The sequence below is a fragment of the Pristis pectinata genome, chromosome 7, assembly GCF_009764475.1.
Source record: "Pristis pectinata isolate sPriPec2 chromosome 7, sPriPec2.1.pri, whole genome shotgun sequence".
Taxonomy (NCBI): Eukaryota; Metazoa; Chordata; class Chondrichthyes; order Rhinopristiformes; family Pristidae; genus Pristis; species Pristis pectinata.
The window spans coordinates 305,028-322,747 of record NC_067411.1 but is presented as its reverse complement, the minus strand read 5'-3'; the positions used below and the strand labels follow the sequence as shown (position 1 = coordinate 322,747).

General features: G+C 45.8%; 1 protein-coding gene across 2 annotated transcripts in view; it reads right to left on the bottom strand.

The window, feature by feature from the left end:
• LOC127572500 (WD repeat-containing protein 70) overlaps positions 1-17,720 on the bottom strand; it is a 131,408-nt gene that overhangs the window by 13,152 nt on the left and 100,536 nt on the right. For both annotated transcript variants that reach the window (XM_052019853.1, XM_052019854.1), the window contains exons 15-16: positions 14,441-14,520; positions 6,503-6,619 (exon numbers count right to left, since the gene is read on the bottom strand). In XM_052019853.1, coding sequence (XP_051875813.1) covers positions 6,503-6,619; positions 14,441-14,520 — 197 coding nt within the window. The remainder of the gene's footprint in view (positions 1-6,502; positions 6,620-14,440; positions 14,521-17,720) is intronic.

Below are 17,720 nucleotides of genomic sequence, written 5' to 3'. Positions count from 1 at the left end.
GCTAATGAAGACGAGCATTCCATATGCCTCTTTCACCACTCCACCTACCTGTGCTGCCATCTTCAGGGATCTTTGGACATACATCGTCCATCCATTTCACAATATTACATTGTCTATGTCCTATCTTTATTCTCCCAAAGTGCATCGCCTTGCTCTGCAGTTAAATATATATCCAATATACCAAAACTGGTTTATTAGATATGTATTTTATTGGGTGCCCTGAGACAATGGGATTGAGAATTCCAAACATCTACCACCCTCTGCAGAAATACATTTCTCTTCAGCTCCACCACAAGTGACCCTTTGATTATGAGCCTGACGTCATTAACTGGAAAAACACAGGAATCCACCATTAAACGTGCTGTAATTGGACCTTCAGAAACTCACAGCAGAATCAGAAATAACATTTGATTTATAGTGGGGAAAACAGTGATTCAGAATAGTTTTTTTTAAATTTTATTCATGCAAGAGTTAACATTAATGTTAGGTCTTTAGGAACGATTAGGCAGAGGAAACCAAATGGCATATTTACAACTTTTTTGATGTTATAAAACTAATTGGAATTGTGAGTAGGGAAGAGGGTGGAAAGAGGCTTCAAGGGGCTGTAGACAAGCTGAGTGAGTGATGAAGTATAAAAGTCGGGAAGTCATATTACAGTTACATAAAACATTGGTTAGGCCACATTTGGAATATTGTGTGCAATTCTGGTCACTGCATTCCATGAAGGATGTAATGGCTTTGGAGAGGGTGCAGAAGAGGTTCACCACGATGTTGTCTGGGTTAGAGAGTATTAGCTATGAGAAGAGGTTGGACAAACTTGGATTGTTTTCTCTGGAGGCTAAGGAGTGACCTGATCGAAGAACATAGAATTATGAGAGCTATAGATAGGGTAGATAGTGAAGTCTTTTTCTCAGGGTGGAAATGCCAAATACCAGAGGGCATAGCTTTAAGGTGAGAGGGGAAAAGTTTAAAAGGAGATTTATGAGGCAATTTTTTTTAAAACAGATAGTAGTAGGTGCCTGGAACAGGCTGCCAGGGGTGGAGGTGGAAGCAGATACAATAGTGATGTTTAAGAGGCATTTAGGCAGACACATGAACAGGCAGGTAATGCAGGGATACACGTGCAGCCAGGTAGTATTATTTTAAATTGGATGAATCACAGGTGGTAATGAATGGCAGAGCAATCTTGATGGGCCAGATGGCCTATTCCTACTCATATTTCTTATGTTCTATGAGTCAACGTACAGGAGCGAGCTAGGACACCTGCTTGAGTGGTGCTGCAACAATAACCTCTTGCTCAATGTCAGTAAAACTGAAGAGCTGATTGTTGATCTCAAGAGGGGGAAGGAGGGTGAACATGCACCAGTCTACATTGGGGGATCAGCAGTGGAGAGAGTTAGCAGCTTTAAATTCCTGGGCGTTAACACATCAGATGACCTGTCATAAGGAAGGCGCGCACATCTTTACTTTCTTAGGAGGTTCGGCATGTCACCAAACACTCTAACAAACTGGTTGCATCATGGTCTGGTATGGCAATTCAAATGCACAAGAACGCAAGAAGCTGCAGAGAGTAGTGGACTCAGCACAATACATCACGGGCACATCCTCCCCACCATTGAAAGTATCTATAGGAGTTGCTGCCTCAAGAAGGCAACATCAAAGATTCCCACCATCTGAGCCATGCCATCTTTTTGCAGCTACCATCAGGCAGGAGGTACAGAAGCCTAAAGTCCCAGAACCACCAGTTTCAAAAACAGCTACTTCCCTTCAACCATTTAATTCTTGAACCAACCTGCACAACCCTAATCACTGACTCAGTATAGCAACACAATGACCATTCTGCATTACAATGGACTTCGTTTTTTTGTTCTAATTGTGTTCTTTTTCTATAATTCTGTATAATTTATATTTTTCTTGTGAATATTGTGTCTCTAATGCTATGTGTCTGTGATGCTGCTGCAAGTAAGTTTATCATTGCACCTGCGTGTATATGTACTTGTGCATTTGACTTTGAGTCTGAGTGGAAGGTGCCTGGAATGTGTTGCCAGGGGAAGCGGTGGAAGCATGTATGACAGCAACGTTTAAGAGACATTTAAACGGGCACATCAACAAGCAGGGAATAGACCATGTACAGGCAGATGGAATTAGATTGGCACAGACATCATGGGCTGAAGGGCCTGTTCCTGTGCTGTACTGTTCTACGTTTTGTTCTTAAACCTCTCTCACTCTCCATCATGTGAAAGAAAATGACCCCAGCCCAGCCAGTCTATCCACATTTATAAATTGGCAACATAAACCTCCTCTGCACTCTTTCTAGGTCTGTCACATTCTTGCTGCAGTGTTATAACTGGGACAATGCACAGTATTTGAGTTGAGTGGTCTCACTAATGTTTTTTATAGTTACACCATGATATTCCTGCTCTTACACTCTATGCCTCAGATAATAAGGGCGAGTATCTTGTATGCCTTTATAAATTGTTTCACCCATCTGTTCTGCTGCCTGAGATTCCTCTGTTCCCTGACAAATTTTTTAGTATCTACCACTGATCGTGCATTTTCTCACTTTGTATAGAACCATAGAAAACTACAGCACAGAAAACAGGCCATTCGGCCCTTCTAGTCTGTGCCAAAACGTTATTCCGCTAGTCCCATTTACCTGCACCCAGTCCATAACCCTCCAGGCTTCTCCCGTCCATGTATCTATCCAATTTATTCTTAAAACTCGAGTGAGCCCGCATTTACGACATCAGACGGCAGCCCGTTCCATGCTCCCACCGCTCTGAGTGAAGAAGTTCCTCCTAATGTTCCCCCTAAACCTTTCCCCTTTCACCCTAAAGCCACGTCCTCTTGTACTTATCTCTCCTAATCTAGGTGGAAAGAGCCTATTCGCATTAACTCTGTCTATACCCCTCATAATTTTGTAAACCTCTATCAAATCTCCCCTCATTCTTCTGCGTTCCAAGGAATAAAGTCCTAACCTACTCAATCTTTCCCTGTAACTCAACTCCTGAAGACCCGGCAACAATCCAGTAGATCTCCTCTGCACTCTTTCAATCTTACAAATATCCTTCCCATAGTTAGGTGACCAGAACTGCACACAATACTCCAAATTTGGCCTCACCAATGTCTTATACAACCTCAACATAACATCCCAACTCCTATACTCAATACTTTGATTTATGAATGTCAGGACTCCAAGAGCCTTCCTTGCAACCCTGTCTACCTGTGACGCCACTTTCATGGAATTATGTATCTGAACTCCTCAGTGCCCTACCATTTACTGTGTATGTCCTACCTTGATTTGTCCTTCCAAAATGCAACACCTCACACTTGTCTGCATTAAATTCCATCTGCCATTTTCTGGACCATTCTTCCAGTTGGTCCAGATCCCTCTGCAAGCTTTGAAAGCCTTCCTCGCTGTCCACTACAGTGTCATCTGCAAACTTGATCCAATTTACCACATTATCATCTAGATCATTGATATAGACAACAAACAACAATGGCCCCAGCACAGATCCCTGAGGCACACCACTAGTCACAGGCCTCCAGTCTGAGAAACAATCATCCACTACCACTCTCTTCTCCCACACAGCCAATTTCAAATCCAGTTTACAACCTTTCCATGGATACCTAGTGTCTGAACCTTCTGAACTAACCTCCCATGTGGGACCTTGTCAAAGGCCTGACTAAAGTCCATGCAGACAATATCCACAGCCTTTCTTTCATCTACTTTCTTGGTAACCTCCTCAAAAAACTCTACAAGGTTCGTTAAACATGATCTACCACATACAAAGCCATGCTGACTATCCTTAATCAGCCCTTGGTTGTCCAAATACTTGTATATCCGATCTCACAGAACACCTTCCAATAATTTACCCACTACTGATGTCAGGCTCACTGGCCTGTAATTGCCTGGTTTACTTTTAGATCCTTTTCTAAACAACGGAACAACATGAGCTACCCTCCAGTCCTCCGGCACCTCACCCGTGGCTAAGGACATTTTAAATATATCTGCTGGGGCCCTTGCAATTTCTACACTAGTCTCTCTCAATGTCCGAGGAAATATCTTATCAGGCCTGGGGGATTTATCTACCTTTATTCGCTGTAAGGCAGCAAGAACCTCCTCCTCTTTAATCTCTATATGTTCCATGACACTATTGCTTGTTTCCCTTCCTTCCATATCCACTATGCCAGTTTCCTGAGTAAATACTGATGCAAAAAAACTATTTAAGATGTCCCCCATCTCCTGAGGCTCCACACATAGATGACCACTCTGATCTTCTAGCGGACCAATTTTGTCCCTTACTATCCTTTTACTCTCAATATACTTGTAGAAACCCTTTGGGTTTACCTTCACATTATCTGCCAAAGCATCCTCATGTCTTCTTTTTGCCTTCCTGATTTCCTTCTTTAGTATTTTCTTACTTTTTCTATACTCTTCAAGTGCCTCATTTGTTCCTAGTTGCCTATACACCTCTCTCTTTTTCTTAACCAGATCGCCAATATCCCTTGAAAACCAAGGTTCCCTATGCTTCTTAACTTTGCCTTTAATCCTGGCAGGAACATGCAAACTCTGCACTCTCAAAATTTCACCTTTGAAGGCCTTCCACTTGCCAGAAAACAACTTATCCCAATCCACTCTTCCTAGATCCTTTCTCATTTCCACAAAATTGGCCTTTCTCCAATTTAGAACCTCAACTCAAGGACCAGACCTGTCCTTATCCATAATTAACTTGAAACTAATGACCTTATGGTCACTGGACCCAAAATGCTCACCTACACATACTTCTGTCACCTGACCTCTCTGGTTCCCTAATAGGAGATCAAGTATTGCATTCTCTCTCATTGGTACCTCTATATATTGATTTAGAAAACTTTCCTGAACACATTTGACAAATTCCAAGCCATCCAGCCCTTTCACAGTGTGGGAGTCCCAGTCAATACATGGAAAGTTAAAATCCCCTACTATTACAACTTTCTGTTTCTTACATCGGTCTGCTATCTCACTACAGATTTGTTCCTTCAATTCTCTCTGACTATTGGGCGGTCTATAATACAACCCTCTTAATGTGGCCACACCTTTCCTGTTCCTCAGCTCCACCCATATGGCCTCTGTAGACGAGCCCTTTGGGTTGTCCTGTCCACGCACAGCTGTGATATTTTCCCTGACCAGTAATGCCACACCTCCCCCTTTCATCCCTCCCCCTCTATCACGTCTGAAACAACGGAACCCCGGAACATTAAGCTGCCAGTCCTGCCCCTCCTGCAACCAAGTCTCACTAATAGCAATAATGTCATAATCCCACGTGCCAATCCACACCCTAAGCTCATCTGCCTTACCTACAATACTTCTTGCATTGAAATAGATGCACCTGAGAACATTTCTATCAGGTACAAACCTTTGATTTCTGTCTATACCTGCAGACCTCGCATGATCTTTTCCCTCCTCCACCTCACTATCTGCTCTAACACTCTGGTTCCCTCCCCCTGCAAATCTAGTTTAAACCCCCCGGAGCAGCACTAGCAAACCTACCCGCAAGTATGTTAGTCCCCCTCCAGTTCAGGTGCAAACCGTCCCGTCGGAACAGGTCCCACCTTCCCTGGAACAAAGCCCTCACAAATATATGCCTTTGAAGTTCTTCAAATGTGCCCACCCAGAAAGTTACAGATTTTGTAGAATCTCAGAAAAACGACAGAACATTTTTATTTTATTCACTTTTGGGATCTGTGTTTGTGTGTAAGCTCAGTATTTATGGCCCATCTCTAATTGCCCTTCTTGACCTGCTGCAGTCCTTCTGGTGAAGGTGCTCCTGCCAAGGTGTTGAGGAGCTCCAGGGTTTACAATCAGCGATGACCAAGGACTGGCAATATATTGGGCTCCCTCTATTAACTGGTCCCTGGACTCTCTCCAGCCAGCAGCGCAGAGTCTCTCTGCACAGATTTTCCCCCTCAATGCTCCCTCCACCCATCAGCCTGGACCCCTCTGCACAGAATCCCTTCCCTGGACTCCTCCCTGTAGTGGCTCCCAGGTTTCTTCCACACAGTGCCCTCCCCCACCCTTGGTTCCCTCCTTGCAGTCATCCCCTGTTCCATCCCTACTCTGACCACTCCAGCTCCCAAACTCAGTGGCCACCCCTGGAATCCTTCCCTGCAGTGGCCTCCCTCTGTGGTGGTCCCCTGGCCTTCCTCCCCACAGTTCCCCATTCCCCACAAGCTCCCTCCACACTGTGGCTCATGGGCTCACTCCCCTTCCCTCCCCCTCCCTCCCCTTCCCTCCCCCTCCCTCCACACCGTGGTTTGCGGGCTCCATCCCCCTCCCCCTACACTGTGGCCCACGGGATCCTTCCCCCTCCCTCCACACTTGTGGCCCACTGGATCCCTCCCCCAGGTTCCTTCGGTGCAGCAGCCTCAAGTTTGCTCTCCCCAGCAGCTCCCCACCCCTCCACCTCACTCTCATCAACAGAGCCAGGTCACTGATCTCACAGCATTAGACAGATGTTACCTGGTCCAGATACAGGAGGCTCAGGTTTGTGGGATTTCACAGGATCAAGGCGATCTTTCTCCAGTTGTTTCCTGGTACTCTTCTGCCTGGGCTCCCGAAACATGGGCAAAGCATGTGCTGGAAACACAGAAGAAACCATTATTTAACCTATAATGGCATTACGACACTTTGCAAAGAACTATTGACTGGTGGGGGTGTCAAACTGTCACAGCAGGGATGTGTGATACATCCGAGTGCTGTAGTCAGGCATCCAGAGTACATGCAGCGAGTATGTGAAAATCTGACTAAATCTGTCCTCAGAAAAACTCCCTCCAAGGAACCAAGCTTTGGTGAATTCACTCTGTGCTGACTCTTGAGGCAAGAACACCATTCTTTGAGGCGTTATAAGGCATTGGTCAGATGGCATTTGGAATATTGTGAGCAATTTTGGGCCCCATATCTAAGGAAGGATGTGCTGGAGCTGGAGCTGAAGAGGGTCCAGAGGATGTTCACAAGAATGATCCTAGGAATGAAAGGCTTATCATATGAGGAGCGTTTGATGTCTCTGGGCCTGTAGTCAATGGAGCTCAGACGGATCAGGGGAGATCTCATTGAAAGCTATTGAGTACTGAAAGGCCCAGAAAGAGTGGACGTGGAGAGGATGTTTCCATTAGTAGGAGAGTCTAGGATCTGAGGCACAACCTCAGAATAAAGGGATGTCCCTTTAAAACTGAGATGAGGAGGAATTTCTTTAGCCAGAGGACAGTGAATGTGTGGAATTTGTCGCCATAGAGGACTGTGGAGGCCATGTCATTGGGTTTATTTAAGGCAGAGATTGATAGGTTGGTAAGGGGATTAAGGGTTAAGGGGGAGAAAGTGGGAGAAAGGGTTTGAAAAAAAAATTAGCCATGATTGAATACTGGAGCAGACTCGATGGGCTGAACGGCCTAATTCTGCTCCAATATCTTTTGGCATGTGCTGACTATGATGCCAAATGAAACCAATTCCATCTACCTGCATATCCCTCCATGCTCATCTGTCTGTCTAAAAGCCTCTTAAATGCCACTATTGTACCTTCTTCCACCACCACCCCTGGCAGTGCATCTACCTTTAACTTTCCCCCCTCACCTTAAACCTATGCCCTCTAGTATTTGACATTTCTACCTTGGGAACGAGACTGTGACTCCCTACCCTATCTATGCTTCTCATAATTTTATCTGCCAGGTTTCCCCTCAGCCTCCAACACTCCAGAGAAAACAATCCAAGTTTGTCCAACCTTACCTTATAGCTAATACTCTCTAATCCAGGCAGCATCCTACTGAACTTTCTCTGCACCTACTTCAAAGCCTCTGCATCCTTCCTATAATGGGGCAACCAGACATGAACACAATATTCTAAATGCAGCCAAGCCAGAGTTTTATATAGCTGCAATGACTTCCTCATTTTGTTATTCAATGCCCCAACCAATGAAGGTAAGCTGCGTGCCTTCTTTACCACCATATCTACTTGTGGTGCCACTTTCAGGGAACTACGAACTTGGATCCCACGATCTCTGTGTATTAATACTCTTAAGGGTCCTGCCATTAACTGTGTACTTTCCCCTAATATTTGACCTCCTAAAGTGCAACAATTCATACTTGCCAGATTAAACTCCATCTACCATTTCTCCACCTATATCTGCAGCTGATCGATATCCCACTGTATCCTTCGACAAACTTCTTCACCTCCCACAACTCCACTAATTTTTGTGTCATCTGCACACTTACTAGAGTCATACTGCAATACAATACGGAAACAAGCTCTTCGGCCCAACTCATCCATGCCGACCAAGGTGCCCACCTGAGCTAGTCCCATTTGCCAGTGTTTGGTACCTTTAAACCTTTCTTATTCATATAATTATCCAAATGTCTTTTAAATGTTGTTATTGTACCTGCCTCAACCACTTTCTCCAAATCAGCCCATCTACATTTTCATCCAAGTCATTGAGATATATCACAAACAACAGAGATCCCGGTACTGATCTGTTCTATAGCACTGGTCAGACATCCAGCCAGAAGAACACTCTGTCTTCTATGGGCAAGCGAATTTTGAATCCAGTCTACCAAGTCACCGTAGATCCCATGCATCTTAATCTTCTGGATCAGCCTACCATGAGAGACCTTGTCAGATGCCTTAGTAAAATTTATGTAGACAACATCCACTACCCTACCCTCATCAATCACCTTCATCATCTATTCAAAAAACTCAATCAAGGACATGCATTTAAGGTGAGAGGGGAAAAGTTTAAAGGAAATGTGCGGCAAGTTTTTTTTTAACACAGGTGCCTGGAATGGGCTACCGGGGAGAGTGGTGGAAGCAGATACGATGGTGGTGTTTATGAGGTTGTCAGATGGATACATGAATATGCAGGGAATGGAGGGATATGGATCACGTGCTCAAGCAGAGCGGCCATTGTAGGAGTGGCTCAGTGTAAGAGTGGGACCTTGTGTTCTCATATCTTGACTCTGTTTTGTCCCACTTGGTTCAGTCCCTTCCTATGTCTGACACTTTGCATGTTCTCCATCACTTCAACAACTTCCAGCTCCCCAGCCCTGACCGCCTCATTTTCACCAAGAATGTTGAGTCTCTGAACACTTCCATCCTCCATCAGGAAGGCCTGAAGGCTCCCTGTTTCTTTCTCGATAACAGAGCCAACCAGTTCCTCTTTCCCCTCCGCCATCTGGCAGAACAGGTGCTCACCTTTAACAACTTTTCTTTCGGCTCCTCCCACTTTCTCCAAGCTAAAGGTGTAGTCATGGGCACTCGCATGAACCCCAGCTATGCCTGCTTCTTTGTCGGCTACATGGAACAGTCTATGTCCCAAGCCTACATCGGTAATGTCCCCCAACACTTTCTCCACTACATTGATGACTGCACTGGGGCTGCTTCCTGCACCTGTGCTGAGCTCATCAATTTCAACAACTTTGCCTACAACTTCCACCCTGCCCTCAGATTCACATGGTCCATCTCTGACACTTCTCTCCCCTTTTTGGATCTCTCTGTCTCCATCTCTGGAGACAGATTAACCACAGACATCATCTTCAAACCCACTGACTCCCACAGTTACCTTGACTACACCCCTTCTCACTCTGTCACCTGTAAGGACGCCATCCCCTTCTCCCAGTTCCTCCGCATCTGTTCCCATGATGAGGCTTTCCATTCTAAGACATCACAGATGTCCCGCTTTTTAGTGACTGGGGTTTCCCTTCCATCACCATCAATGCTCCCTTACCCATACCTCCTCCACTTACCGCACGTCTGCCCTCACCCTGCTGACATAACAGGTTCCCCTTCTCCTCACCTACCACCCCACGAGCCTCCATATCCAACACATCATTCTCTATAACTTACGCCACCTCCAACGGGATCCCACCACCAGGCACATCTTCCCCTCACCCCCTCTCTCCACTTTCTGAAGGGACTGCTCTCTGCGACTCCCTTGTCCACTCGTCCCTCCCCACCGATAACCTGCTTGGCATTTTTGCCTGCAACCGCACTACGTTCAACACCTGTCCCTACACCTCCCTCACCACCACTCAGGGTCCCAAACAATCCTTCCAGGTGAGGCAGTGCTTCACCTGTGAGCTCGAGGAAGTCATTTATTGCATCCTGTGCTGCCAGTGTGGCCTCCTGTACATGGGTGAGACACGACGCAGATTGGGTGACCGCTTCGTCGATCACCTTCGCTCTGTCTGCCACAACAGCCAGGATTTGGCGTATTGCTCCGGATTCCAGCAACTACAGAATTTCTTGTGTCTTGTTTTGGATACGGTTGGAAGGGACAACCGACCAGGAGAAATCTACAGCAGCCAGGTCTCTGGCACTGAGTCTGGCTCTGTGGTTCAGAAGGGAAGGGGGTAAAGAGGAGTACGGTAGTGATAAGGGTTTCGTTGGTTTGGAGAACAGATAGGAGATTCTGTGGACAAGAACGAGACTCCTAGATCGAGTCCACAGCATTCTTGAGGAGGAGGGTTAGCAGCTAGAAGTTGTGGTATGTATTGGTACCAATGACATAGATAGGAAAAGGGATGAGGTCCTGAAGAGGGAATATAGGGAGTTAGGAGGGAAATGAAAAAGCAGGACCTCAAGGGTGGTAATCTCTGGATTACTACCTGTGCTATACGCAAGTGAGAGTAAGAATAGGAAGATATGGGAGATGAGTTGGTGGCTGAAGAGTTGGTGCAGGGGGCAGGGTTTCAGATTTGTGGATCACTGGGATCTCTTTTGGGGAAGGTGTGACCTGTACAAATGGGATGGGTTATACCTGAACTCCAGAGGGATCAATGTCCTTGTGAGCAGGTTTGCTAGAACTGTTGGGGAGGGTTTAAACTAGGTTGGCAGGGGGACGGGAACCAGGGCGTCAGGTCAGAAGATGGAGCAATTGGTGTAAAGGTAGATGCAATGTGCAGAGAGACTGAGGAAGGATAGGCAGTGGATCGGGCATAAAAGCAGTCACTTGGATGAGTTGAAATGTGTTTACTTTAATGTGAGAAATATTAAGAATAAGGGTGATGAACTTAGAGCAATGGATCAGTACATGGAATTACGATGTTGTGGCCATAACAGAGAGTTGGCTGTCACAAGGGCAGGAATGGCTCCTTGATGTTCTGGGGTTCAGATGCTTCAAAAGGGATAGGGAGGGAGCTACAAGGGGGAGGTGGGGAAGGATAGCGTCCCAGCTGCAAAAAGGGAGGACGTTGTGGGTGGGAATCAGAAACAGGAAGGGAGCGATCACTCTGTTGGGATTATTCTATCGGCCCTCCAATAGCCACCGGGACAGAGGAGCAGATCGGGAGGCAGATTTTGGAGAGGTGCAAAAATAACAGGGTTGTTGTCATGGGCGACTTCAACTTCCCTAATATTGATTGGCACCTCCTTAGTGCAAAAGGTTGAGATGCGGCAGAATTTGTTAGGTGTGTCCAGGAGGGATTCTTGACACAGTGTGTGGACAGGCCAACTAGAGGAGAGGTCATACTGGATCTAGTACCAGGCAATGATTTGGTCAGGTGACAGACCTCTCAGTGGGTGAGCATTTCGGAGATAGTGACCACAACTCCCCGACCTTCAGCTAGCCATGGATAACGATAGAAGCAGATGATATAGGAAAGTTTTTAATTTGGGGAAGGCTAATTATGCTGGTATTAGGCAGGAACCTGGAAGCATAAATTGGGAACAGAGGCTCTCAGGGAAATGCACAGCAGAAATGTGGATGCTGTTTTGGGAACACTTGCATGGGGTTCTGGGTAGGTTAGTCCCATGAAGACAGGGAAAAGATGGTAGGGTGAAGGAACCATGGTTGACAAGAGAAGTGGAACATTTAGTCAAGAGGAAGGAGGAAGCAGACTGAAGGTTTAGAAAGCAAAAATCAGACAGGGCTCTTGAGAATTATAAGGTAGTTAAGAAGGAGCTTCAGAAGGGACTTAAGAGAGCTAGAAGGGGGCATGAGAATGCCTTGGCTGGTAGAATTAAGGAAAACCCCAAGGTATTCTGCACATACGTGAAGAAAAGGAGGATGACAAGAGTGAGGGTAGGACTGCTCAGCGATAAAGGGGGAAACGTGTCTGGAGGCAGAGGAGGTGGGGAGGTCCTGAATGAATACTTCGCTTCAGTGTCCACTAGGGAGAGAGACTTGATGAATGTGAGGTCAGCGTAGAACAGGCTAATGTGTGGGAGCATGTTGAGGTTAAGAAAGAGGCAGTGTTGGAACTTCTGAAAAACATCAAGATAGATAAGTCCCTGGGGCTGGATGGGATATACCCCAGGTTACTATTGGAAGCAAGGCAAGAGATTGCTGGGTTGTTGACGGTGATATTTGTGCCCCCCTGGCCACAGGAGTGGTACAAGAGGATTGGAGGATGGCAAATGTTGTTCCCTTGTTCAAGAAAGGTAATAGGGATAATACTAGGAATTATTGACCAGTGAGTCTTATGTCAGTGGTGGGCAAGCTATTGGAGAGGATTCTCAGGGACAGGATTTACAAACATTTGGAGAAGCATAGCCTTATTAGGGATAGTCAGCATGGCTTTGTGAGGGACAGGTCATGCCTCACAATCCTAATTGAGTTTTTTCTGAGGAGGTGACAAAACAAATTGATGAAGGTAAAGCAGTGGATGTGGTGCATATGGACTTTAGTAAGGTGTTCGACAAGGTTCCCTATAGTAGGCTCATCCAAAAAATCATGAGGCATGGGGTCCACGTAGACTTGGCTGCGTGGATTCGGAATTGGCTTCCTCTCAGAAGGCAGAAAGTAGCAGCAGATGGAGCGTGTTCTGCCTGGAGGCTGGTGACTAGTGGTGTTCCACAGGGTTCTGTTCTGGGACTTCTGCTCTTTGTGATTTTTATAAGTGACTTGGATGAGGAAGTGGAGGGATGGGTTAGTAAGTTTGCAGATGACACAAAGATTGGAGGTGTTGTGGATATTGTAGAAGGTTGTCGAGGGTTACAACGGGATAAAGACAGGATGCAGAGTTGGGCGGAGAAGTGGCAGATGGTGTGCAATCCAGAAAAGTGTGAAGTGATGCACTTTGGAAGAACAAACTTGAAGGCAGAGTACAAGGTTAATTGGAGGATTCTTAGTAGTATGGAGGAAGAGAGGAATCTTGGGGTCCAAGTCCATAGATCCCTCAAAGTTACAGCGCAAGTTGATAGGGTGGTTAAGAAGGCGCATGATGTGCTGGCCCACATTAGTTGGGGGATTGAGTTCAAGAGTCATGAGGTAATATTGCAGCTCTAAAGAACTATGGTCAGACCACACTTGGAGTATTGTGTTCAGTTCTGGTCACTTTATTATAGGAAGGATGTGGAAGCTTTAGACAGGGTGCAGAGAAGATTTAGCAGGATGCTGCCTGGATTGGAGAGCATGTTTTATGAGGAAAGCTGAAGCAAGCTAGGGCTTTTCTCTCTGGAGCGACACAGGATTAGAGGCGACTTGGTAGAGGTGTATAAGATTATGAGGGGCATAGGTAGAGTTCATAGCCAGCAGCTTTTCCCTAGGGTGGCAATGGCCAATACCAGAGGACATCCATTTAAGGTCAAAGGAGGAAAGTTTCGGGAAGATGTCAGAAGTAGGTTTTTTTTTACAGAGTGGTGGATACCTGGAACACACTTCTGGGGGTGGTTGCAAAGGCTGATACAACAGGGAAATTTAAAAGACATTGAAGAGTCTTATCAAAGCAAATGGATGCAAGAAAAATGGAGGGTTACAGGCTGTGTAGGAGAAGAGGGTTATGGGCTGTGTAGGAGGAAAGGGTTAGATTAATCATGGAATAGGTTTATGTTGGTTGGCACAACATTATGGGCCGAAGGGCCCGTACTGTGCTGAACTGTTCGATGTGCTGGCAGCAAAGAATTAGCTTAATTTGGCACTGTATTCAGTGCTGATTTTAGTGGGCTGAAGGGCCTGTTCCTGTGCTGAACTGTCCTATGTAAGTTTTTAAGGCATGATTCCCCCACACAAAGCTATGCTGACTATCCCCAATAAAGCCATGCTTTTCCAAATGTGAGTAAATCTATTCCTAAGAATCCTCAGCAATAATTTCCCTACCATTGATGTGAAGCTCACCGGCCTCTAATTTCTTGGATTATTTATGTTAGAACATAGAACACTACAGCGCAGTACAGGCCCTTTGGCTCACAATGTTGTCTCGACATTTTATCCTGCTCTAAGATCTAGCCAACCCTTCCCACTCACATAGCCCCTTATTTTTCTTAAATAAAGTAACAACACTGGCTACTCTCCAGTCCTCTGGGACCTCACCTGTGGCTGAAGAGGATACAAAGACCTTCATCGAGGACCCAGCAATCTCCTCCCTGCCTCTCTCAATAACCTGGGATTGATCCATTAGGCCTTATGGTGAGGAGTGTAGTGTCTACCTGGGTGACATTGAATGTTGTGGTATAAATGACGAGCAGTATACTCACGTGTAATGATGTAATCTTGTGTGACAGTTTGACTCTGCTTTGCTTTTCTCTTTGTTTTCACAACACAGAGTTTAGCTCCTCTGAAAAACACAGAATGTTCGGGTCAGCAAAATTTGGCCAACTTAAGAATTTTGTTCATTTTAATGAGACCACTTTTCATTCTTCCAAATGAATGGATAGCTTTGCCGAATCTTCTTAATATCTTCTCATATTATAAACCCATCACCACAGGAATCAATCTGGCAAAGCTTCACTGAATTTCCCCTCTCATGAAACACCTTTCTTGGGCAGGGAGACAGACCTGTACACAATATTCCAGATATAGTGAAACCAGAGCCATATATAATTGAAGCAAGACGTTCCTATTCTTATACTCAAAGCCTTTTGCAGTGAAGGCCCATATACTACTTTGCAACTGCAGGAGATGTAACACCTGGTCCTTTCACCTTCTCCCTTTCCCATCACCCAGGTGAAGCAGCTATTCATCTGCAATTCTTCCCAAGTACTATGTTGGGTGCTCGCAATATCATCTCCTCTACAGTGGAGAAATTGAATGCAAATTTGGTGACCAATTTGCAGACAGTCTGCATAGAGTCGACAGGGGCAACACTGCTACCTGCCACTTGAATTCTCCGGCACACTCCACTCTGACCTGTCTGAGTGATCTTCTGCACTGTCCCAAGGTGGCACAATTTCAGCTGGAGGAACAACACCTTATATTCCGTCTGGACACGTGCAGCCTTCTAGACTCAATATCAAATTCAACAAGCAAGGGTAACTCGCTTTCTCTCGCTGTCTCTGAAGTGGTCAGTTCTGCTGCAGGTCATTCACCTGTAATATTGGATCAGCTTTTCACCACCTGGGCATTTCCACAGCTCTATATTTTGCAACATTTACATTCTTTTGTTTGGGTTCTCTTCAACTGCTCTCATTTTATTGCTTTTTGTGCCTTTATGTTCCTTAAATCATGTTCTCTCTCTCTAGAACCATACAGCACAAAACAGGCCCTTCGGCTCACCATGTTGTGCCGTCCATCAAAGCATCCTCACACTATCTAACCCTTTCCTCCCGCATATCCCTCTATCTCACACTCCTCCATATGCCTATCCAACAAACTCTTGAACTTGTCCAATGTATTTGCCTCCACCACCACCGCAGGCAGTGCATTCCATGCACCAACCACTCTCTGGGTGAAAAACCTCCCCCTGACATCTCCCCCGAACCTCCCACCCATAACCTTAAAGCCATGCCCTCTCGTCTTGAGCATTGGTGCCCTGGGAAGGAGGCGCTGGCTGTCTACTCTATCTATTCCTCTCAATATTTTATATACCTCTATCATGTCTCCTCTCATCCTCCTCCTTTCCAGTGAATAAAGCCCTAGCACCTTAAGCCTCTCCTCATATTCCATACGCTCTAATCCAGGGAGCATCCTGGTAAATCTCCTTTGCACCCTCTCCAACGCCTCCACATCCTTCCTATAATGCGGCGACCAGAACTGAACACAGTTCTCTTCAACATTTCTCCTCAACTTAAACATAACTTGTTTGTTTCTCTCTTTCCCAATGCTGGTGAAGGGTATTCAACCTGAACATTAACTACTTTTCTTTCCATAGATGCAGCCTGGCCTGCTGAGTTTTTCAGCAGTTTCTATTTTTATTTCAGATTTCAGCATCTGCAGGCTTTTGATTCCCAAGCTTGCATTCCAAATTGAATATAAGAATTTAAGAGCTTGAAAAATGTGAGCAGGAGTAGGCCATATGGTCCATCAAACCTGCTTTGCCTTTCAAGATCTTTTACCTGCATGGCATTTGCCCTCATTTTCCTTGATTATTTTAACAATCTCAGATTTCAATTGATCTCCATTAGAATATAAAACCTGCATTCAAATTTTCAGAGATTTGTATAACAGATACCAAGGTCCCTCTGAAGATCTTTCAATTCATCACCACTTAAAACAGGATTAAAGGTCATCTGGAGGAAATAGGATTAACTGAGAGAAGTCATAGAATCATAGATAGTACAGCACAATACAGGCCCTTCGTCCCACAATGTTGTGCCAACCTTTAAACCTCGCCTAAGACTATCTCACCCCTTCGTCCCACATATCCCTCTATTTTAAATTCCTCCATTTGCTTATCTGGCAACCTCTTAAATTTGACCAATGTACGTGCCTCCACCACCGCCCCAGGCAGCGCATTCCATGCCCCAACCACTCTCTGGGTAAAAAACCTCCCTCTGATATCTCCCTTGAACTTCCCACCTATTACTTTAAAGCCATGCCCTCTTGTATTGAGCATTGGTGCCCTGGGAAAGAGGCGCTGGCTGTCTACTCTATTTCTCTTAATATTTTGTATACCTCTATCATGTCTCCTCTCATCCTCCTTCTCTCCAAAGAGTAAAGCCCTAGCTCCTTTAGTCTCTCCTCATAATCCATGCTCTCTAAACCAGGCAATATCCTGGTAAATCTCCTCTGCACCCTTTCCAACGCTTCCACATCCTTCCAGTAATGAGGCGACCAGAACTGGGCGCAGTACTCTTAAGTGTGGTCCGACCAGAGTTTTGTAGACCTGCATCATTACCTCGCGGCTCTTGAACTCGATCCCACGACTTATGAAAGCAAACATCCCATCAGCTTTAACTACCCTAACCACCTGTGGGGCAACTTTCAGTGATCTGTGGATATGAACCCCCAGGTCCCTCTGCTCCTCTACACTGCCCAGAATCCTGCCATTTACCTTGTACTCCGCCTTGGAGTCTGTCCTTCCGAAGTGTACCACCTCACACTTCTGCGGACTGAACTCCATCTGCCACTTGTCAGCCCAGCTCTGCATCCTATCAATATCCCTCTGTAAGCTTCGACAGCCCTCCACACTATCCACAACACCACCGATCTTTGTGTCATCTGCAAACTTGCTAACCCACCCTTCTACCCCCTCATCCAAGTCGTTAATAAAAGTAGTGGTCCCTGAACTGATCCTTGTGAGACACCGCTTCTCACAGCCCTCCAATCTGAATGCACTCCCTCCACCACAACCCTTTGCTTTCTACAGGCAAGCCAATTCTGAATCCACACGGCCAAGCCTTCCTGGATCCCATGCCCTCTGACCTTCTGAAGAAGCCGACCACGTGGAACCTTGTCAAATGCCCTACTAAAATCCATGTAGACCACATCTACTGCACTACCCTCATCAATCTTCCTGGTCACCTCCTCAAAGAACCCTATCAGGCTTGTGAGACATGATCTGCCCTTCACAAAGCCATGCTGGCTGTCCCTGATCAG